Consider the following 22,147-nt stretch of genomic DNA (forward strand, 5'->3'; position numbering starts at 1 on the left):
GATCATGACCTGAGCCGAAGTCTGACGCTTAACCAACCGAGCCACCCAGGGGCCCTGGTGCTGTTGATTTAGAGAGGGGAGATGTGGGTGGAGGGGGTTATTGAGGAAGACTCACCTGTTGATCGCACGGCTCTGGGTTTGGACATCGCAAAGATGTCTGACACTCAGGTGCCGTTGTGGCATTGGAATGTATGGCAGTCACGGAGAAGTCTGGGGCTGGAACCCTAGATCTGGGAGTCTTTGGGTTAGAGATGGTATCTGGAGACATGAGACTGAATGAACTCACCTGGGAGAGAAGGGAAGCTAATATGGGGAAGACCCAGCAAAGGGGCCCAAGCAGGAGTGCTTGCAAGTGTAGGAAGAAAACGTTGCCTGGGTGGCCTCAGTCAGTTAATCATCTGACTTCAGCTCAGGTCATGATCTCACAGTGGATGGATCTGAGCTCCACGTGGGAACTCACAGTGCGGAGCCTGCAGGGGATTCTATCTCTCCCTCTCCCTCTTTGCCCCTCCCCCATTCGCACTCTCTCAAAATGAATAAACTTAAAAAAAAAAAAAAACTGATTAAAAAAAAAAAAAAAGTAAGAAGGGCCCCTGGGTGGCTTAGTCGGTTAAGCGTCTGATTCTTGGTTTCAGCTCAGGTCATGATCTCACAGTTCCTGAGTTCGAGCCCCACAAGGGGCTCGGCACTGACAGTGCGGAACCTGCTTGGGATTCTCTCTCTCCCTCTCTCTCTCGGCCCCTCCCCTGCTCACTCTCTCTGTCTCTCTCAAAGTAAATAAACTTAAACCAATTTATTTAATTTAAAAAATTTTTTGTTAAAAAATAAAAAATTCTTGGGGCGCCTGGGTGGCTTGGTCCGTTAAGCGTCCGACTTCAGCTCAGGTCATCATCTCATGGTCCGTGAGTTCGAGCCCCCGCGTCGGGCTCTGTGCTGACAGCTCAGAGCCTGGAGCCTGTTTCAGCTTCTGTGTCTCCCTCTCTCTCTGCCCCTCCCCTGTTCATGCTCTGTCTCTCTCTCTCTCTCTCTCAAAAATAAATAAACGTTTAAAAAAAATAAAAAATAAATAAAAAATAAAAAATTCTCATGTAAGAAAAAAACTGGGAGACTCGGGTGTCCAAGAAGCCAAGAGGGCAAGGGCTTCAAGGAGGCAGGGTTCGAGTCCAGTGCTGCTGGGGAATGCAAAAGATCCCGGCTGAAGTTTGGCAACTGTGGGAGACCTTAACAAGGCAGTGGGAAATCCAAAGAAGACCTCTGGTGGGGAAAAGTCTTTAGAGAGGTTTTTGTGGCAACAGGAGCAGAAAGAGACAGTAATACCAGAGGAGGGAGGTGAAGTCAAGGAAGATTTTGTTTTTAAAAAAAAAATAGAAAAGAGGGGTGCCTGGCTGGCTCAGTCCACAGAGCACATGACCCTTAATCTCAGGGTCATGAGTTCAAGTCCTACGTTGGGTGTGGAGCCTACAAAAAAAAAAAAAAAGACATTAAGAAAGTCTTGCGATGCAAAAAATAAAAGTCTTAAGATGCAATTGTCTCCTGATGGCAAAAAAAAAAAGAAAAAGTTAAGCGTCCACTTATCATACAACACCAGCAAGCCTATCCTTCTTTTTTTTTTCTAGTTTTTTTTAATGTTTATTTATTTTTGACAGAGAGAGACAGAGTGCGAGTGGGGGAGGGACAGAGAGAGAGGGAGACACAGAATCCGAAGCAGGCTCCAGGCTCCGAGCTGTCAACACAGAGCCCAATGCGGGGCTGGAACTCATGGACTGTGAGATCATGACCTGAGCCGCAGTTGGATGCTCAACCGAGTGAGTCACCCAGGCGCCCCTATACATGGATTTCTGTTGCGGCTTTATTCATAATCACCAAAAACCGAAATGGAACTCAAATGTCTACACTGTGGCTAAGTAGACAAATGAGCATCCGTCCGTGTCTTGGAACACTACAGTCACAGACACAACAGGAATGGGTCTTCAACGCATTTTGCCAAGCGAAGGAAGCCTGATTCACAAGGCTACACGTTGTATGGTTTTGTTTATTTGACATTCTGGAAAAGACAGTGCTGCAGGGACGGAGGGAGAGAAAACAGAGCAGTGGTTTCCGGGAGCCGGACGTTGGGGACCGGTTGACTAGGAAGGGCAAAGCGCAGCCTTCGAGGAGTGATAGAACGATTCTATATTTTGATTTGTACTGGCAGTAACACGACTGTATACGTTGGCCGGAACTCACAAGCATACACTATGAAGGGTAATTTTTATTGTATGTCAAGTCCACCTCAGTAAGCCTGACTGAACAACAACAACACCAAAAAGGCTCCCCCATTCATTGATTACAGGTGGAAAAAAAATGATAGTGGAGAAACCCAGCAGATACTACCGTAACCAAGTGATCCAAATTCATGTCACCTGCAGTAAGACGTAGCCTGTGTCTACACCATATGAGGAGAAGGGAATTTCACCTCTGTCCCCCTCGAGAAAAACCCTCCATAATCATTACCTAGTCAAGATAAACCGTCAGGTAAACAAATTGAGGAAAAATCTACGGTGTCAATGACCAGTATTCTCACACTTTTTGTTTTTAATGTTCATTTACTTTTGAGAGAGAGAGAGAGAGACGGAGACAGAGCACGAGCTGGAGAGGGCAGAGAGGGAGGCACAGAATCCGAAGCAGGCTCCAGGCTCCGAGCTGTCAGCACAGAGCCCGACGCGGGGCTCGAACCCACGGACCGCGAGATCATGACCTGAGCTGAAGTCGGACGCTTAACCGACTGAGCCACCCAGGCACCCCTAAATGACCAGTATTCTTAAAAAATGTTGAGTTCATGGGGCACCTGGGTGGTTCAGTCAGTTAAGCACCCGTCTCTTGATTTCCGCTCGGGTCATGATCTCACAGTTGGTGAGGTAGCGTTCAGGGCTGACAGCCAGAGCCTGCCTGGGATTCTCTCTCTGTCGCCCTCCCTCAAAATAAATAAATAAATATTAACAAAAAAAAAAATGTTGAGGTCATTAGCAAAGATAGTAAGATGCCAATATTAGACGAAACTGGGTGAAGGGTATTTACGAACTTTTGTGGTACCTTTACAACTCTTCTGTAAGTCTAAAAATATTTCAAAATTTACTTTTAAAAAATTTTTTAAATGTTTATTTTTTGAGAGAGAGAGACACACACAGTCAGGGTAGAGTGGAGGAGGGAGAGAGAGAGGGAGACACAGAATCCGAAGCAGGGTCCAGGCTCTGAGCTGTCAGCACAGAGCCCAACGCGGGGCGTGAACCCACGAACTGTGAGATCATGACCTGAGCCGAAGCTGGATGGACACCCAACCAACTGAGCCACCCAGGCGCCCCTCAAAGATTTTATTTTTAGGGGCGCCTGGGTGGCCCAGTCGGTTAAGCCTCCGACTTCGGCTCAGGTCATGACCTCACGGTTTGTGAGTTCAAGCCCCATGTCGGCCTCTGTGCTGACAGCTCAGAGCCTGGAGCCTGCTTCGGATTATGTGTTTCCCTCTCTCTCTGCCCCTCCCCTGCTCCTTCTCTCTCTCTCTCTCTCTCAAAAATAAATGTTACAGAACATTTAAAAAAATATTTTATTTTTAAATAATCTCCACACCCAACTTAGGGCTCGAACTCACAACCCTGAGATCAAGAGTCACACGTTCCACCGACTGAGTGAGTCAGATGCCTTTCCCCTCCTGTCTCTTTTTTTTTTAAGAATATTTATTTTTATTTTTGAGAGAGAGAGAGAGCGCAGGGGAGGGGCAGAGAGAGAGGGAGAGAGAGAATTCGAAGTAGGTTTCATGCTGTCTGCATGGAGCCCGAAGAGGGGCTCCAACTCACGAATGAACTCATGAGCCATGAGATCATGACCTGAGCTGGAAATCAAGAGTCGGATGCTTAACCGGCTGAGCCACCCAGGTGCCCCCTTTCCTCCCTCTTTAAAGCTGACATTGTAGCATCTTTTCCATCTGACCTTTACTCCTATCCTCACATCTTCTATGAATCTGACCTTCCCACCCTCCTCTTATAAAAACCCTTGATTTCATTGGGCCCACCCAGATCATCCGGGGAATCTCCCCAACTCAAGAGCCTTGATTTAATCGCATCCACAAAGTCTCACTTTTGCCATATAAGGTCACAGATTCAAAAGTCCCTGGGATTAGGAGGTAGACATCTTTAGGGGTTCTGGTAACTTCTGTGTTTTCAGTAGAATGAGTGAGGTGATCAGCTTACTGAGGGTAAGGAGGGCCAGGGTGCTATGGGGGATTTAAGAACAGAGATGGGGAACAGCCATCTTGGGGAGGCAGAGGGTACACTGATGAGGGAAACGTACCAGGGTCGCAGGCAGGGCTTGGGATGTAAGGTCCAGCCCCCGTCAAGGCCCCCCAGGGCCAGGCACAGAGTAGATGAGAGAAGGATTTACCAGAAGGATTTGGAGTTCGGCTACAACGGTGCCTTGGAGGGGGTCATAGGGCAAGGGAGTTTAAGACATAGGAAAGTGAGGGATTTTATCGGTGGCCCATGAACAGTGGAAGCAGGAGAAAGAGGGAAGTGAGGACAAGGTGTGGGAGCCAGAGATAATGAAAAGGCAACAGGGTCGGGGCGCCTGGGTGGCTCAGTCGGTTGAGTGTCCGACTTCGGCTCAGGTCATGATCTCACAGTTCGTCGGTTTGAGCCCTGAGTCGGGCTCTGTGCTGACAGCTCAGAGCCTGGAGCCTGCTTCGGATTCTGTGTCTCCCTCTCTCTGCCCTCCCCCACTCACGCTCTGTCTCTTTCAAAAATGAATAAACGTTAAAAAAAAATTGAAAAAAGGAAAAGAAAAGATAACAGGGTCAATGTACTGTTATGTGCTGGCAGGCTCAAAAGTTTCTCAATTCAGTTGACGGGAAAAAGGAGAGCACGGGATGATAAAAACAGTTTGTTTGGAGGGTATGTCGTTACCGGCAATGACAAGGACGAGCATATGACCATGAACGCGGGTGGCACGTTTAGAGGGTGACAGATAAGGGGTGCAGAGTTTCTTTGCGGGTTACCAAAAATATTCTCAAGTGGATTGGGGGGATGTGCAACTCTTAGGAATACGCAAAAAACCCAGCGTCACACAGGTGAAATGGGTGAATTTTATGGTATGTGAATTGCGGCTTCATAAAACTTCCAGCAAAAAAAAGAACGCAGATGGCTTGGGGTAGGCGAGAGAGCACGACGGGTGACATGATGGGCTCTGTGTACCGAGAGGCCATGTTTCTGTTATTTATTGCCACAGCGTGTCTGACAAACCACCGAAAGCCTGCGTGGTTGAAAACAACAAAGATCATTTATTACAGTCCCAGGTCTGCGATCAGGGCAGGGTTTGGAGGGGGGTGGGGGGTGGGGGGCTGAGGGAGGTCTTACCTCCGCTCCCGGAGCATCAGCGGGGCAGGAGAACGTGGCCCTTCAGATGGCTCACTCACAAGCCTGATTTATTCTCAACTGTGAGTTTAGCCTCGGCCGGGAGCCAGGAACCCAGGGTCCTCTCCACGTGGACCTCACCATCTGGCCTGGCCTGGGCGGGTGTCCCAAGGAAAAGAGTGGGGCTGAAAGTTGCCTTTTTTTTTTTTTTTTTTTAATGTTTATTTACTTTTGAGAGAGAGAGAGACAGACAGAGTGCAAGCAGGGGAGGGGCAGAGAGAGAGGGAGACACTGAGTCCGAGGCAGGCTCTAGGCTCTGAGCTGTCAGCACAGAGCCAGATGCGGGGCTCGAACTCAGAACCACGAGATCGTGACCTGAGCTGAAGTCGGAGGCTTAACTGACTGAGCCACCCAGGCGCCCCTATGACAGTAGTTTTAGGAGGGATAGGAAGCCAGGTTCTCAAATCTTCCATGAAAGAGTAGGAGTGGCCAGAAGGGAAGGGGTGAGTTCAGTAGGGAAGGATGGGAAGTGTCCGTGGATAGCTTAAGCTTCAAAAGAGCTGAGGGAGGGGGTGCCTGGCTGGCCGGGTAGAGCACGAGACCCTTGATCTTGGGGTTGTGAGTTCAAACCCCATGGTGGGCATAGAGCTTACTTAAAAAAAAAAAAAAATTAAAAGCCAGAGGGAGGAAGAACGGTCTAGAAACGGCAAGGCGGAGCACCTGTGCGTTAAGGAGGGTGCAAGGTATGAGGGTGTAAGGCATGGCTGCAGGGAGAAGGGTTCAGTTCACAGAGTTCAGAGACCCACAGAAAGGAGTCTCCTTGTGGGTCTCTGAGAACGACAGAGACATAGACGCAGAGAGGGGTAAGACAGAGACCCAGAAAGAGGGACACAGAAATCCAGAAGGATGGTGACATAGCTTCCCAGAAATTACACACGGAAGAGGGCCTACATTCGGAGGGAGTAACCTTCGTGCTTCTCTGCACTTGCCCAGCAGAGGGCGCGCGGGACCCTATTCCCTGGAGTCCGGGTAACCTATCCCCACCACTTCCCCCCCAAGCCTATCAGATGGGGCTATTTTTACGCGGTGTCATAGGATACCGGTGGCTGGAAGGCCATCGTCTGTCTGTCCTTTGGTCCCTTCGAGTGACCCTGCGGCATCTCCCCAGCCCACCCCCCACCTGTTCCTGGCAGGCTCGGCCTCTGTTTCCACTATCCAGGGTTACAGCTCAGGCTTCCCTGGGTCTCGGGATGTCTGACCGAGAAGACAGGGGGAGACCTCGGCGAGGGAACTGGGTGTGGGGCGCACAGGCTCATGGTTTGCAGTTGCTGGAGCGTCTCCAGGACGGGGCAACCACCAGGCCGGTGGCAGAGCCGATCTACAGTTTTAGTCAGAAAGAGATTCAGAGAGAGGACTCCAGAGACTCGGAGTCCTCCAGAGGCCCTGAGACAGAAACTCGCCATAACTCCGAAACACAGGGAAACAGACCCAAAGGGGAGCCCCCCCCCCGGGAAACCCAGGGACAGAGAGACACAGAGTCCTAAGAGATCATGAGAAGAGACTCCGACGGAGGGGGGAGACAGACAGCAAGGGAGACAGCGATAGACAGACACACCCCTAAGATACAAGCGTCAAAGACGGAGATCCAGACAGACCAAGATACGGATTACTGACAGAGACCCCCAAGCACTGAGTCTTCTAGAACTGCAAAACTCAGAGATAACTGACCCACTGAGATACTCAGATACACCCCTCGACAGACACCCAAAATGAAGACATAGCCAGACGCAGAGATGTAGAAGATAACAGAAAGAAAGACGTGGAAGTTTGTGACTCCAGCACAGGGGCTGGGCAATTCATAAAAAGAGACGAGAGACACACACGGAAACCCGGAGAGACGACGGATAGAGGTCCCGGGCGAGAGCGAAACACAGGGAACGGGGACCCGAAAGCGGATGCGCGCGGAGAAAGCAAGCTCAGCGCGGCGGCGGCGGCTGGGGGGGAGGGCGGGCGCCCCGGCAGAGGGCGCGCGGCCGCCCTCTGCCCCTCCAGGGTCAGGCGCCCCCTCCCCCGCGCCCTGGCCGGACGGCCGGGCTATTTTTACGCGTGGACACCGGACACCAGCCTGGGGCGGCGGCGGCGGCGGCGGCGGCGGCCGAGGCGGGGCCGGGCCGGGTCGGGCGTCGGGGCCACACGTCCGTCCGCGGGTCGCCGGGGCTGCGCGCGCCATGGAGCCGCGGTGCCCGCCGCCGTGCGGCTGCTGCGAGCGGCTGGTGCTCAACGTGGCCGGGCTGCGCTTCGAGACGCGGGCGCGGACGCTGGGCCGCTTCCCGGACACGCTGCTAGGGGACCCGGCGCGCCGGGACCGCTTCTACGACTGCGCGCGCCGCGAGTACTTCTTTGACCGGCACCGGCCCAGCTTCGACGCCGTGCTCTACTACTACCAGTCCGGCGGCCGGCTGCGGCGGCCGGCGCACGTGCCGCTCGACGTCTTCCTGGAGGAGGTGGCCTTTTACGGGCTGGGCGCGGCGGCGCTGGCGCGCCTGCGCGAGGACGAGGGCTGCCCCTTGCCGCCCGAGCGCCCCCTGCCCCGCCGCGCCTTCGCGCGCCAGCTCTGGCTGCTCTTCGAGTTCCCCGAGAGTTCGCAGGCCGCGCGCGTGCTCGCCGTCGTCTCCGTGCTCGTCATCCTCGTCTCCATCGTCGTCTTCTGCCTCGAGACGCTGCCCGACTTCCGCAACGACCGCGACAGCCCGGGGCTCGCTGCCGTGGCGGCTGCCGGCCCGGTGAGGGGGCGTGTCCTGGGTGGAGAGGGGCGGGGCTTGGGAGGAGCTGAGCGGGGTCCACGGGGATCTGGCCAATTACAAGGCGGGGGTGAGGGGCACTGGGAGGCGGGGCCTCTCGGGAAGGTGGGGCCTGGCTATGGGCGGGCGGGGCATTGGGGGGGCTTGTTGGGGGAGCGGCCAATCACAGGTGGGGCAAGAGGCTTGAGAGGTGGGCAACCCAGGGACCGGGCCTGACCAGGGGAATTTACCTTCAAAAGCTGGGCTGGGGGCCGGGAAGGGATAGCTTAATGGAGGCGGGGCCTAAGGACCTTCCTATCACTGGGTGGGGTTGAGGCAGGTGAGAAACGGGCTGGCCGAGGGCGGGAGGGCCGGAAGACAGGTACGTTAAGAAATGAAGCAAGGGAGGAGAGACTGAAGAATCAGGGGTCCGTGCGGCTGGCAGTAAGCAAGAGAAGGATGGGCTGGAGGGAGCTGGAGACAGAAGAGTGAGGCCTGAAGGCTGAGGTAGGAGCAACCCAGCACAAATGAAGTCAGGCTGAGGGCCATGAGGGCAGGGTTTGGTGTTCAGAGAAGGCCTTTAACCATTAGAGTCTGGGCTGGGGGTAGGGAGGGCAGAGCACGAGGAAGTGGGACCAGGGTGGCGACCCTCCCCATCTGGAAAATCAGTGCTGCGGTGGGACTTTGGGAAGGAAGAGACTGAGTCTCACTCAGGCACCATTCTAGGAGGCCCCACCAGTGAAGGATCAGGGACCCTACAGTCAGCCACGCAGGGATGATCCCCAGGGTTCTGGAAAGGAGTCTAGGACAGCTGGGACACTGGAGGCCTGGGAGCAGTGACCACTGACCAGTGTGCACAGAAGCAGTTGGACATTTAAACCATAAATGTGGCCGTTCTAGTGTGTTCCAGTCTTGGTGTGGTCCTCTCTGACCCCCTTCCTCCCTGCAGTTCCCTGCTCGGCTGAATGGCTCCAGCCCAGTGCCCGGAACCCTGTCTCGCATGCCCTTCGATGACCCGTTCTTTATGGTGGAGACGTTGTGCATCTGTTGGTTCTCCTTTGAGCTACTGGTGCGCCTGGCGACCTGCCCAAGCAAGGCGGCCTTTTTCAAGAACGTGATGAACCTCATCGATTTTGTGGCCATCCTCCCCTACTTTGTGGCGCTAGGCACCGAGCTAGCCAGGCAACGGGGCGTGGGCCAGCCGGCCATGTCACTGGCCATACTACGAGTTATCCGACTGGTGCGCGTCTTCCGGATCTTCAAGCTGTCCCGGCACTCAAAGGGCCTGCAGATCTTGGGCCAGACACTACGGGCCTCCATGCGTGAGCTGGGTCTCCTCATCTTCTTCCTCTTCATCGGTGTGGTTCTCTTCTCCAGCGCGGTCTACTTTGCGGAGGCCGACCGGGAAGATTCCCATTTCACCAGCATCCCTGAGTCCTTTTGGTGGGCGGTGGTCACCATGACCACGGTCGGCTATGGAGACATGGCACCCGTCACTGTGGGTGGCAAGATAGTGGGCTCTCTGTGCGCCATCGCCGGTGTGCTGACCATTTCCCTGCCTGTGCCGGTCATTGTCTCCAACTTCAGCTACTTTTACCACCGGGAGACAGAGGGCGAAGAGGCCGGAATGTACAGCCACGTGGACACGCAGCCCTGTGGCCCACTGGAGGGCAAGGTCAATGGGGGGTTGGTGGACGGAGAGATGCCTGAGCTACCACCTCCACTCTGGGCCCCCCCTGGGAAACACATGGTCACCGAAGTGTGAGGGACTGTGGAGGTCAGCAGGACCTCACGTTTCCTTGGAGGGAGGGAGGGAGGGGGAGAAGGGAAGGTTAGGGGGAGGGGGTTGGGTAGAGGAAGAACTAGGTTAAGTGGTCACGAGTTGGGGAACACTGAGTCTTGTTGGGTCTTGAGTTGCGGTTTGGTAGCTCCTATGGGTACTTCCTTAAGTGACCGTGAATGGCAACGAGTTATACTGAGTTGATGGAGAGACTCCATTGGTCTAAATTGCTTTGGGTTGTGCAAGACTTACGGAGCCTTTTGTGGTAAGTGTTGACATAGATTTGATCCCATGGTTGTGTTTTTTAGGTCCTCACTGGGTTGGGCTGTGTTGTTGAGTCTAGGTGAATCTTGTCCAACTGCATTGTGCAGGATTCTGTGGTTTTATGCGTCCCCTGGGGCCATTTTGGGTCAAGGGAGGTGGTCATCCACGGCATTGTTGGGACTGACTGCATGTTCATGCATGGTGTTGTGGAGTTGAGTTGAGACACGTTGGAAGTTGTGTGGCTTTGTGACTCTTGTAGGGCTATGTTATTTTAGATTCTGTGAACTTGTGAGTCATGTAGAAACCCAAAGAGTCAAGTGGTCGAATGTGAGCTTTCCAGGTCACGTTAAGTTAAGTTGGGTTGGAATGTATGACTGTGGGAATCTTTCCGGGTTCTGTTGGGTTGAATTGTGTAAAGTTACATAGCTGGAAGTTTAGGGGGCTACACTGAGATGAACCGTACTGAATTGTATAACCACGTGAGTCTTGTAGGGCCGTGCTGAGTTGAGTTACACCAAGTTGTGTCGTTGTGAGTCCTGTAGGAATGTTAGGTTGAGTTGGACTGTGTGTATGGGCTCCATAGGGCCATGTTGGTTTGTTCTGCATTTACTGGTAGCACCAGGACCCAATAATAAGAGCACTTGGGGGGGGGGAATCATGTATCAGGGAGCAAGTGTGGGGTTATGGAGTCTGAGAGACGAACTGAACTGACATGCCTGGTGTCACTTACCATAAGGGGCAGGGCTGGGTTCTGGATCCATGGATTCAGTTGTTCACGCAGAGGGCCTCTGGGGGAGCTAGGGAGATGCAGATGCTCCTTCCATTTACCCTACACCTGCATCGTTTTGCCATTCAAACCCTCTCGATCTGTCCTCTCCTATAGCTTCGCTTCCAAACACGGAGATCAGAGCCACAAGGGGAGAGAAAAGGGGACAAACTGTATGTACTGTGTATAGGACATGTTAGGGGGACAGAAACACAAGTGAGGGGACAGAGACCTGGGAGGTAATGGAGACTCAGAGAGAGAAAGAGATAGAAACCCAGAGAAGAGGGAACAAAGACCCGAAGAGAGAGGAAGAGAGATTTAGGGAGAAGGAGACAAAGACCCAGAGAGAGGGAATGACAGAGACTCAGAGGAAGGGGGGGGCAGAAAATCCAAAGGGAGAGGGAGACAGAGATCAAGAGTGGGAGACAGAGATGGGGGGGGGGAGTGTCAGGCACCCAGAGAGGGACAGACATCAGACTTAGAAACAGACCGGAGCGCCCCCAAGAGAAAGGTAACCAAGAAAGAAAAAGGCAGAAAAAGCGCCTCTGAACCCAAGAGATACGCATAGTCTGTCTTCCACAGAATCACAAAGATCTCAAATCAGGGCGCACCACCCCATCCTCCCACAGCTGAGGAAGGCTGTCAGACAAACTGACACTCTATTTTCCAGGGGAGAAACCAGAGTCTCAGATCACGGGGGTGGCTTCCCAAGGTCTCGTGGCACATCCCCAGGGTCCAGGACTGGGGGCAGGCTGCCTGACCCCACGGCCGCATCAGCCTGCCGGAAGGCACGGGTCCTCCTTGGATCCTACAGCCTCGTTTCTCACAAAGTAACTGAGGCTCAGAGGGGAAGGTGTTACCCTAGGTCACAAAGCCAAACATTTTCAGAGGACTTTCGGTACTCAAAGGGCATTTGGAGGAGGAGGACGCAGGATGCTTCGATCGCTAACACATATAGGGCTTCCTATGTGCCAAGCATCATTCAAAGTACTTTACTTGTATTAATTTATTAAAACCAGTGGTTTGCAGAATGTTGTTGTTGTTATTTTTAGCTATTGCCACCCCTCCCCCCACTTGCAACTTACCTAGATTCAATGTGAGGCATCCGAGGGGATCTGGTCTGAGGGACACACACCTCTATGGGGTCCCTCTTGGCAACTCAGAATGCAGCTAAGAAATTCAGCGTGGGTCGGGGGGAGGGCCACCTGGGTGGCTCAGTCTATTGAGCACCCGACTCTTGATTTCAGCTCAGGTCGTGATCCCAGGGTTGTGGGATCGAGCCCCACACTCAGTGTGGATCCTGCTTAAGATGCTCTCACTCTCTTTTCCTCCCTCTGCCCCCCCTCCCCTGCACCTGTGTGCACACTCTCCCTCTCTGAGAGAGATAGAGAAAAAAAATCAGTTTGGAAACCCCTGATTTAACCCAACCACCTTTCTATACAGAGCGATGGAAGAAAGTACAGATTATTGTGGGCAGGGTTTGATAAAGACAGAAAATAATAGAATGTTTAGGTAGTCACTTCTCTCTGAGATGGAGAGAAAGACACGTTTGGAGACAGAACTGGAGAACAGACCTCCTCACAGTGACAGACGCAAGGCGGAGTCCAGGACCCAGGACAGAGACCCAAAGAGGAGAAAGCCCATGCAGAGAGGAGCCAAGACTTGGAGAGAGGACACCCAGGGGAAGGAGGGAGAGCAGGTGGAAGGAGGGCAGCGACCTGGGAGGGGGTCAGAGGCCGGTGTGTGTGTGTGTGTGTGTGTGTGTGTGTGTGTGTGTGTCGGTTGGGGGGGGGGAGGGAAGGGATCCACAGAAGCTGGAAGGCAACCACGGAGGAAGGGCCAGATATCCAGAGGGAGGGGCACAGAGAGTGTTTTACTTTTCTTTGAAAACTCACCTGTATTACTCCATCAGAGGCTGGAAGTTACTTAGAGTCTCTCTGGTAGGGGGTGGGATGTGTTGGGTGCTTAAGGAAGAGGTGGAGAAGCCAGGAGAGGTCATGGAGGTGACCGGAGGGGACACTCGAAGGCTGGGAAGTGCCCCTCCCCCCCCCCCCCCCAATAAACAACTGTAGGCGCCTTCTATGTTGCCTTGGCTAGGCTGGGGAAAAGGAGGGAACACCCTAATCCGGGGACACCCTTCCTGCCACCTTGCCATGTTATATTTAGGCCGAGGGAGGGGTATGGGATGACCCCCCCCCCCCCAGATGGGCATCAGCTTTCCTCCTGAAATAGCTCCCGGGGAGGGGTGAAGGGCTCTGCCGGTCCCAGGACTCCGTCTGACCTCAGTCTGTCTTAGGGTCTCTCTCTTTTCAACGGGTCTCCGTCCCCCTTCTGGGATTCTGTCCCCTTCCCTCTCTGGGTCTTCTCTCTCTGCGTTTCTGTCCCCCCTTTCTCTCTGTTTATGTGCCCTTCCCATGTCTCCCTTTGTCCCTCACTATTCATTTTCTTTCTCTGGGCAGAGGTCATCGTGTTCCCAAGTCATACCCTTGGCTGTCTCTGTGCCCTAGAATACCTTGAATTTCTCTTATCTGAGCTCAGGACAGACCCTCTCCCCAGTCCCCACCCAGGAAATTCCAGCAGACAGGACTCTGTGGGAGAGCTCCCCCATATCCACTGTCTCCCTGGGCCTCGGGCCTTATCGCTGCCCAAGTCCAGCTGGTTAATGTCTAGCCTGGAGCTCCTGGGAAAGTGGGGATGAGAGCGGAGCGGGGGGGAATCTGCCCAGGGATTGACACTTAATTGGCAGCACAAGGCAAGGGAATCTCAGGCCCAGACTCCTGGCTCTAAGGAAGGAGGGAGCCGCTGGTCAGGAGCCTTGGGTCTGCGGAGGGAGGGGGCTGGGGGTGAGGACTCCTGGGTCTGAGGGAGGACCGCCTTGGGCGTCCCGACTCCTGGGCCTGAGGGAGGAGGGGCTGGGGACCTGAATCCCGGGTCTGACGGAGAGGGGGCTGGGGGTCAGGGCTCCCGGCTCTGCGGGAGGAGGGGGCTGGGGGGCCGGGACTCCTGGGTCTGAGGGAGGAGGGGGCTGGGAGGGGGGGGGGGTCCCGGCTGCCGGGGCTGAGGGAGAAGGGGGCTGGCGCCTGGCCTCCCGGGGCTGAGGCGGGCCAAGAGCTGAGCGAGCCAGGCCGGGCTCCCGAGGTCTCGGCACGCGTGTGGAAGGCGGGATCCCCCGGCCCCTCCTCCGCCGTCGGGCGCCGCCCCGCCCCGCCCCCGCCCGGGCCCTCCGGAGCGTGTGCAGCGAGGAGCCGGCGGGCGAGCGGGCGTCCCCGCAGCCAGCGAGCGGGAGGAGGAGCCGCGCCGCGCCAGGGGCCGCCGAGGAGCCGAAGAGGGCGCCCCAGGTGAGAGCCTCGGCGCCTCCTCCCCCGGGATTCCGGCGTCCGGGTCGCCCTGCCCCCGGGTAGGGAGGGACGGGGGCGGGGCCTGCGGGGGCGGGGCTTGGCGGAGGAAACTGAGGCAGGAGGGAAGTGCTCCAGCCATGCAGCCGCTCGCCCCCGTCAGGGTCTCGGGAGACCGGACCCCCCGGCCTAAATCTTCTTTGGGAGGAGGGGCCTGGGAGTACGTATTCGGGGGGTCCCTGGGGAGGAGGGTCCTAAACTCCAGAACTCCCGGGTCCGAGGGAGGAGGGCGCTGGCGGGGGGGCGGGGGGGGGGGTCTGGACTCCTTGGTCCGAGGGAGGAGGGCGCGGGGCTCCCGGACCCCTGCATGTGAGAGAGGGAGCTGGGGATCTGGACCCGTGAAAAAGGGGAGGCAGCTGGGAACCAGAGCTCTAGGGTCTGATCGGGGGAGGTGGTTGCTGGGAGCTAGGACTTTCTGGTCTGAGGGAGGAGGTAGCTGGGGATCTACACTCCGGGTCCAGGTTGGATCAGCGTGGTTGGGTCCCTTCACACCCCTTTTTCCATTTCCCCATCTCCGAGCCAAAGCAGGCAGCCACTCCAGGTATGTGCAGTAGAAGTGTCGGACGGGCCCTGGCCTGTCCTGTGAGGATAGAACATTCCAGGAAGCAGCCTCGGGGACCCAGGGCTTCTTGAGTGTGGGCCCTCAGGGACCCGGGGGTCCAGACGAGCACCGCCCCCGCCCTGTCTGGGAGATGAATGGGCCGTGGAGGATGTAATCTTTTCCAGCCTCCTCTACCCCTCCCACCCCTTCCCCCCACCGCCCTCCTCGCCCCTCCCCACACCTCCCCCATCTGCTTCCCATCGCAGCCAGGAGCCATCACCTGGTCAGGGAAGGGGCCCCAGGGAAGGGGGCGCGGCCTTGACTCCTGGGTACCCTACACTTTAAGAGGAACACAGAGAAGGGGAGTGTTCGCGTCCCCTCCCCCCACTTGCCCATATAACTTGCCTGTTCCCTTCTTCCCCTAGATGGCTGCCCCTACCCTCTCCTGAGATGTCAGGAAGGAGGGGACCACCTGTGTCCCCCACCGGGGCCCCCCAGAGCCTGGGGGCCCCCAGCCCTGGAGCCTGGAGGTGGAGGAGGTGCTGACAGGTCTGGTAACCACCTGCTGCTTCCCAGTCCCCTCCACACTACTCTTTCCCAGAACCAGAGACTTCCAGAATATTGCAGACAAACTGAAGCATCCACGCCCTCACCGCTCTCTCCCAGCCCCTGGCCGATTTCTGGAACAGGGAAACTGAGGCCCCGCATAGCAGAGGAAATGTCTTGCCTTCTCAGTGGCAGTTTTGTGCCGAACTTGGGTCTTGCCAGGATTCCAGGACATGGCCTTTCTCAGCATTTTGAGACCGTCAACCTCCTCTAGGCTGCGGGACTTAGGGTTCTTCGGGGGTGTAGAGGTAGGAGGCAGAATGGAGTTGTTCCGACGGGGCTCAAGTCCTGCCTCTGGTATTGGCTGGCTGTGTGGCCTGGTATAAGTCACTCACTTCTCAGCCTGTGTTTCTCCGTTCGTTGATTTGTTGGCTATTATTAGCAATAGTAGTAGAACAATTGTGATTAATCTAGAAGCTGGGCAGTATCTAAGTCCTAGAGTATAAGGTCCCCCTCCTCAGGTTCTAGAACAAGGGCCTCCCCCTGGTTCTGGCATCCAGGTCCGCCTGGAGCTCCCAACTGCTGTCCCCTGTCCCCTACTCAGTTTTTACCCTCACCTCTAATGCCCGCTCTCCCCTCCGTCCTCAGGTGCTCAGCGAGATGCTCCTCAGCCCCTCCTGCTCCCTCCCCATCCTCCTCCTTTTCCTCCTCCCCAGCGTTCCAATGGAGCCCCACCCCCCACCCTTACCACTGCCCCCCTTTCTAGCCCCTGAGTGGGACCTCCTGTCCCCCCGAGTAGTCCTGTCCAGGGGCACCCCCGCCGGGCCCCCTCTGCTCTTCCTGCTGGAGGCCGGGACTTTTGGGGAGCCAGCAGGCCGCCCTGCCAACCGCAGCCGGCGAGGGGCGAGCGAGACAGCACCCGCAAGTCGCCGGGGAGAGCTGGCTGTGTGCGATGCGGTCAGCGGCTGGGTGACAGACCGCCGGACGGCCGTGGACCTGCGTGGGCGTGAGGTGGAGGTGCTGGGCGAGGTTCCCGCGGCTGGTGGCAGTCCCCTCCGCCAGTACTTCTTCGAGACCCGCTGCAAGGCTGACAGCACCGAGGAAGGTGGCCCCGGTGGGGGAGGAGGGGGCTGCCGGGGTGTGGACCGGAGGCACTGGGTATCTGAGTGCAAAGCCAAGCAGTCCTACGTGCGGGCACTGACCGCTGATGCCCAGGGCCGCGTAGGCTGGCGATGGATTCGAATTGACACTGCCTGCGTCTGCACGCTCCTCAGCCGGACTGGTCGGGCCTGAGGCCCATGCCCAGGAACGGGGCAGGCAGAGGAAGAAGACGGCTGGATCCCGAGGGACCTCAGGGGTGGCCTGACCGCTCCGGGCCTCGGTTTGGGAACTTGTGAAATGGTCACACAATCACAGCTTTCTGATTCTGAGAGCTCAATCCATGCCAGACAGGTGGTGGAACCAAATGGGGTTTTGAAGGATGAGTAGGAGTTCTCCTGGATGAACTTGAGGGTAATGATGATGATAATAATAGCCCAATTTTGCCGAGTGTCTACTGTTTATCAGCGCTAATACACAATTTGTCAGATCGACTCTAGTGGATTCGACCATCAGAGGCCCTTGGCTTCTCAGTTGCTAACCACTTGATCTCAGAAGGCATCTTGCTCACCCTGGAGAGAGTGACGAGGAAGTGATCTGTCAAGAAGTGGGTGGGGGAGCATAAAGACTGGAACATATAGGCAACTAGCTGGGAGGCCGGGTTTGAATGAGAAATCTTACGTGGTCACATGGGGCAAGTGTTGGCTTCGAACGTCCTCTTTTGAGGTAGTGAGTCACCCGTCACAGAAGGAGCACAAGCAAGGTTGACTGACCGGAGGTCAGGAGACTAGAGAATTTGGCCCTACTGGGGAGCTGGAGTCAGGTTTCTGCTCCCTTTTCTGTCCCAACTTGTACCCATATTGGGAAAGAAATAGACCTTAGAAGTGTCCGGCTTGAGTGTGGCATGAGGTTCTGACCAACTGACCTGACTCCTGGCTGGAATCAGGGGTCATGTGGACAGCGAAGGGGCCAGGAAAATCCAAAAGGAGAAGTGGCCCCAGAGGCCTGAATGAGGGGGGGGTCAGTGGGACCCTGTGCCAGGCTGCAGAAGGTAGCCTCACTTTTCCCCAACTGAAGAATGGGTCAGTGGGGTTGAAATAATGGGAGCCGAGGAGGCAGAGGCCTTGACGAAATGGCCTGTAAAGTGAGGAAGTACCAACGGGAAGTCAGGGGTAACCCTTCATGTATCACCAGTCCATATCTTAAGACTTAACACACACACACACACACACACACACACACACACACACACATTCTTTTAGAACCAACTTTCCCATCCCCCACCAACCCAGACTGGGCCCCTGGGAAGGGTAGGGGTGGCAGGGCCAGGCGGGGACTGGCTGCCTCTGTTTCTACATCTCTGTGTTTCTAGATCTGTGGTTCTCCACCCTCTTTTTTTTTTTTTTTTTTTTTTTTGCCACCTCCCTCTCTTCCCGTCTCTTGTCTCTGGGTCAGTAGCTTTCTACCTCTGTTTCTCATTCAGTGCCTCTCACCCATTCTTGAGTGCATTTTTCTTCCTCCTCAAAGCTCTCTCCACATCGCCTCCCTTCCCTTTTTTGCTAAGTATTTCCCTGTGTATTTGTCTGTGGGTCTCTCCCTCTTCACCCACCCCCATATCCAGGTGGAAGTTTTCAACCAAATCAAAGGCAGGCAGGACGCACGAAGCCAGAGCCCAGGCTGAGTCCTTCAGCAGACGCGGGGAGGGAGGGAGAGCCCTGGGGAAGTCTGGAAATCGTTACCCCTGAGGTAGGCAGGCCTGGCAGAGGGAGGAGGGGGCTGAGTGAGCTGGGACCCTGTAGGAAAGGGGGGGGGGGGTGTTTCTCCTGGGTTCCCTGAGGCAGTGGGTGGCCTCTGTCTCCTCCAACCTGGGGTCTCTGTGTCTCTAAGATTCCCTAAAACTCTGATCTATTCCCCCTTCCCCTCCGCCCCCTTTTCTGGCCATCCTTCTCTCTCTCTGGGACTCTTTTCCTCCACTTCTCTTGCGTTTCTGTGCCCCCTCTCTCCAAGTCCCTGTCACTTGTTGCCTGGTCTCTTTCTCATTCTATCCAACCATCCACACACCTGCAGGCCCTCCATTGGCTGGGTTCAGGGTGGGCGGGTCCTGTCACCTGGGGCAACAGCGACAACAAGCCTGCTCCTGCTGGGCTACCCCACAGGGGTGGGACCATGGCTGGTCCCACCCTGGCTGTGCGCTATGGTCTGCCATGGTCCCCAATCTCTGGGACCGAGGTGCCTGGATCCTGGCCCAACTGGCATCTCACCAGCAGTGGTGTCGCCCACCACATTATCCCATCTGTTCCCTTTCCCCCGCCCACTGTGCAGGTAAGAGGACCCTAGGTTCCTGGCCAGGAGGAGACTGGGAGCCCAGACTCCTGTGTCTGAAGGAGAGGCCTGGGGATCCAGACACCTGCTGAGAGAAAAGCGGATAGGGCGCTCGCGTTCCTCCCTGACTGAAGGAGGAGGGAGGGTCCCAGAGTCCTGGGTCTGAGAGAGGAGGGGCCAGCGAACGTGGATGCCTGGGAGGAAAGGGTTGAGGACTGCCGGGGAGAGATCAGGGCTCGCGGGCCAGACTTGAATCCTTTTAGCCGACGTCCTTGTCCCCAGTCCACGGTCGCGGAGCCCCTGCCCCCGGCCGCAAAGCAGGATTTACACATCTGGGATTTTGACGAGGTCATCAGCAGATGGGAGACCACCTATGGCTCGGCTTCCGTGCCCAAGACCCACGGCGGGCCCTACGCACAGCCCAGGGCCCCAGAGCCTTCGGACCCCACGCGGACTGTGGGGATCAAGGATTTAGGAGAAAAGGTGAGGTTCTGGGATGCAGAGGTCCGCGGGGGGGGGGGGGAGGAGGTCAGGGGTGGGGAACGCGCTGGAGCACGAGGCACCCTCACGTTGGGTCCCCGCGTCGCCTTCCCGCAGCTCAGACGCCGCGGCTGGCGCCTCCCGCTGGTCACAGAGCACCAGTGCAGTGAGACGAGAGCTCAGTACACGGGCCGGCCGGGCCCGGACCGGAGGCCCACCTTCTACGTCGGGCCCCAGCCCCTGGAGCTTGCGGACCACCACCGCGGAGGCCCTTCCCAGGTAGCGGAGAAGACCCGCTGCCACCTTGGGGCAGAGCCTGTAGCGCCTGCGGAGGGGCCGGAGGGGCTTTGAAGCTTGGGACCAGACTAGGAGAGCCTGGGGCGGGGAATTCTGAGTCTGGGGTCGGGGTTAGATGGTCTGGAATGGAATCAGGTTACAGAGCCTGGGGGTGGAGCTTGTACGTCTTGAGGTGGGGCCAGAAGGAGGAGGGGACTGAGACCGAAATCCCAGCTCTGAAGCCGGGGCCGCGCGACCAGTAAATCCCGGGGCGGGGCAGGGAGGGGGTTCTGAGGCGGGGGTCCCGGAGCGAGGTAGCGGAAGGTGCGTGGGGGCGGGCCTTGAATATTCTGAGACCAGATCGGGTCGGGAGGCGGCGCTAGGCTTCCTTAGAGAGAGGATGAAGCGAAGAGGTACGTTTGTCCTACCCGCGACTGAATTCCAGGGGCGGGACGTGGAAGCTGAGTCTGGGGGCGGAGCTGGGAAAGTTTTGGGGGGCGGTGGGGGGGGGGCGGCTGGGCCTTGTGTTCGACGACCCGCAAGTGTTTGGATTTTGGAGTGACCCTCATAAGGGCTCTGATTTGGGGGAACGAAGATAAAGTGTTCTGGCTTGCGACTGGTCAGGAAGGATTCGGATTCATCCAGGGAAGAGGGATCCTGAGCCTGGGACCCCGGGCTTGGGATGGGTATGAAACCTTGCTTCATCCCTCCTCCCCCCGATCCTCCGCAGGCTTTAATCCCTTGGACAAAGAACCCCGAGCTGTCCGGCCAGCCTTTCACGGTATCTGACCAGGGCGTCCTGGACCGCCATCAGCTCTATCTGACCACCTCGGCCAAGGACTTCCGGGCCTATCCGAAGTGAGTCTGGGTCCTCTCTCGGCACCGCCGCCAGCACACCTAACCCCGGTGTCGGCTCCCCCTGTCCGACTCAGTTATCCTCAGTCTTCAGCTCCAGCACGCTCGAGAACCAGAGGTTCAGACCCCAGCCCCTACCTCTTTCAGCGCCCAGGTATTCCTAGTGTGAGCTCTCAGGAATATGAGACCTGCGGCTCGTCCTAGAAGCGGTTCTGGACCGGGGGCGGGGCTCCAAGGGTCTCGGGCGGGACCTGCTTTGGTTCCCAGATACTCTTTCCCAAGGATTCGAAAATTCTAGATTCCCGGCCCTTAAGGACCTCGAGGGCCCAGGAATCGAGGCTAGGCATCCCCAACTCCCATCCTTCATAAGGGGGTCCCCGAGTCCTACAAATGTGTCCTCGCCTCGGAACGCAGAGTTCGCGTCTACAGGCTCCTCAGGAGCCGAGGTCTGAACCTCAGCCTTGTCCCCAGGATCCAACGGTGCCTTCCCTCTCCTGCCTTCCCCACCAACAGGAAGGAGTTGCCTGGATATCCCCGCAAGGACTCGCTGACCTGCTGGAGCTTTCAGAAGACGCCTCAGGTCTGGGGCTGGGACCCACAGCGGCCGCCCCGTCTGCGCTCCTCTCGGCCGCCAGGGATCCGCGTGCCCCACGTCCGCCCGGCGACGCTAGCCGTGCCGCACCGTGGGGCGCTGTCTCTGGCTCAGGAGTCCTACAGACCCCCGCTGCACCCGCTCCTCCGGCTCGATCGTTTCTGCCCTCTGGAGCTGCCCTGGGGCGGCCCCCACTGGAAGCCGGCGTCGGGCATCCACAGCGTGCCACAAGCCTACCGCGCTGAGAACTCCAGCTACGGCAGCGTGAAGCTGACCCCGATCTGAGCCGGCAGCGCCGGCCCCGCCCAGAACACGCCCCCGGGCGGGGGCGGAGCCGAGTCTGGAAGACACCGGCTGGGGGGCACACTGGGCGGGGCTATGGTCGGGAAGCCCGCCCATCACGTGGGAGGGAGACAGAGGCCAGGACCCGCCCACTAGGCGTGAGCCGGACGAATCCCACCGGAGACTGACTAGGGTGACCGGGTCGGGGACGAGGATGCATGCTGAGCCCGGAAAATATACTTTGGGGCTGTGGGCTCGCGGGCGGGACACGCCCTCTACGACAGAGCGGGCGAGTTTACCTTAGTCAACGACAGAGTTAAAATAGCCTTAACCGTGCTCATTGCTGGGTTCGGCTCTGGGGGCCCGAGTGTGCGGGAGATGGGGCTCCCGCTCTACCCCTCGTGGAGGGAAGGCACGTCTGCGTACAGGTGGGACTCCGCCCCTGAGCACAGAATCCAGTATTGAAGCCACGCCCCCTCTGGGGTTAGGCTCTGGCACAGGAATGGCTTTCAGTGTGTGGCAGATGGAGTGGGGTTGAGGTCTGAGCCGATCACCATTCGAGGGTCCTTGGAGGGACAGCTCCAGCCTTCCCCTGGCTCCCACTCTGATGGGCGGAGGCGGGGCTACGCCATCGGGGGCAAGGCCAGGGTCTCCCCATAGCCTATTTCCTATGACCCCAACAGGACTTTGCTGGCACCTGACATAGCATCTGACGGCTGAGTCAAGTGAAGTCAGTTTCACCTTGGGCGCACCGAGAAGCAGGAGCCACTCGGGGCGTGGGGGCAGGGGCCA

General features: G+C 56.9%; 3 protein-coding genes across 6 annotated transcripts; all 3 read left to right on the top strand.

Moving 5' to 3' along the window:
* Window positions 1–7,569: 7,569 nt before the first annotated feature.
* Window positions 7,570–9,923, top strand: KCNA7 (potassium voltage-gated channel subfamily A member 7). The gene is made up of 2 exons (XM_042969360.1): window positions 7,570–8,161; window positions 9,108–9,923. The coding sequence occupies exons 1-2, from the start codon at window positions 7,607–7,609 to the stop codon at window positions 9,921–9,923; spliced, it is 1,371 nt and encodes a 456-aa protein (XP_042825294.1). The 5' UTR covers window positions 7,570–7,606.
* Window positions 9,924–14,253: 4,330 nt separating this feature from the next.
* On the top strand, window positions 14,254–17,035 carry NTF4 (neurotrophin 4). Of its 3 annotated transcripts, none has more exons than XM_042967934.1 (3): window positions 14,254–14,306; window positions 15,330–15,453; window positions 16,099–17,035. In XM_042967934.1, exon 3 carries the CDS (start codon window positions 16,111–16,113, stop codon window positions 16,741–16,743), a length of 633 nt encoding a protein of 210 aa, XP_042823868.1. In that variant the 5' UTR covers window positions 14,254–14,306; window positions 15,330–15,453; window positions 16,099–16,110; the 3' UTR covers window positions 16,744–17,035. The 3 variants fall into 3 exon arrangements, with proteins under 3 accessions (XP_042823868.1, XP_042823870.1, NP_001307099.1); XM_042967936.1 differs by lacking the exon at window positions 14,254–14,306 and adding an exon at window positions 14,432–14,523; NM_001320170.1 differs by lacking the exons at window positions 14,254–14,306; window positions 15,330–15,453 and having other exon boundaries at window positions 16,111–16,743.
* Window positions 17,036–18,673: 1,638 nt separating this feature from the next.
* Window positions 18,674–21,691, top strand: LOC122234232. 2 transcript variants are annotated; one of them, XM_042969977.1, is made up of 5 exons: window positions 18,674–18,870; window positions 19,153–19,353; window positions 19,468–19,629; window positions 20,357–20,484; window positions 20,953–21,691. In XM_042969977.1, exons 1-5 carry the CDS (start codon window positions 18,715–18,717, stop codon window positions 21,356–21,358), a joined length of 1,053 nt encoding a protein of 350 aa, XP_042825911.1. In that variant the 5' UTR covers window positions 18,674–18,714; the 3' UTR covers window positions 21,359–21,691. The 2 variants fall into 2 exon arrangements, with proteins under 2 accessions (XP_042825911.1, XP_042825912.1); XM_042969978.1 differs by having other exon boundaries at window positions 20,995–21,691.
* The last annotated feature ends 456 nt before the right edge of the window (window positions 21,692–22,147 follow it).

This window comes from Panthera tigris, chromosome E2 (genome assembly GCF_018350195.1).
Source record: "Panthera tigris isolate Pti1 chromosome E2, P.tigris_Pti1_mat1.1, whole genome shotgun sequence".
Classification (NCBI taxonomy): Eukaryota; Metazoa; Chordata; class Mammalia; order Carnivora; family Felidae; genus Panthera; species Panthera tigris.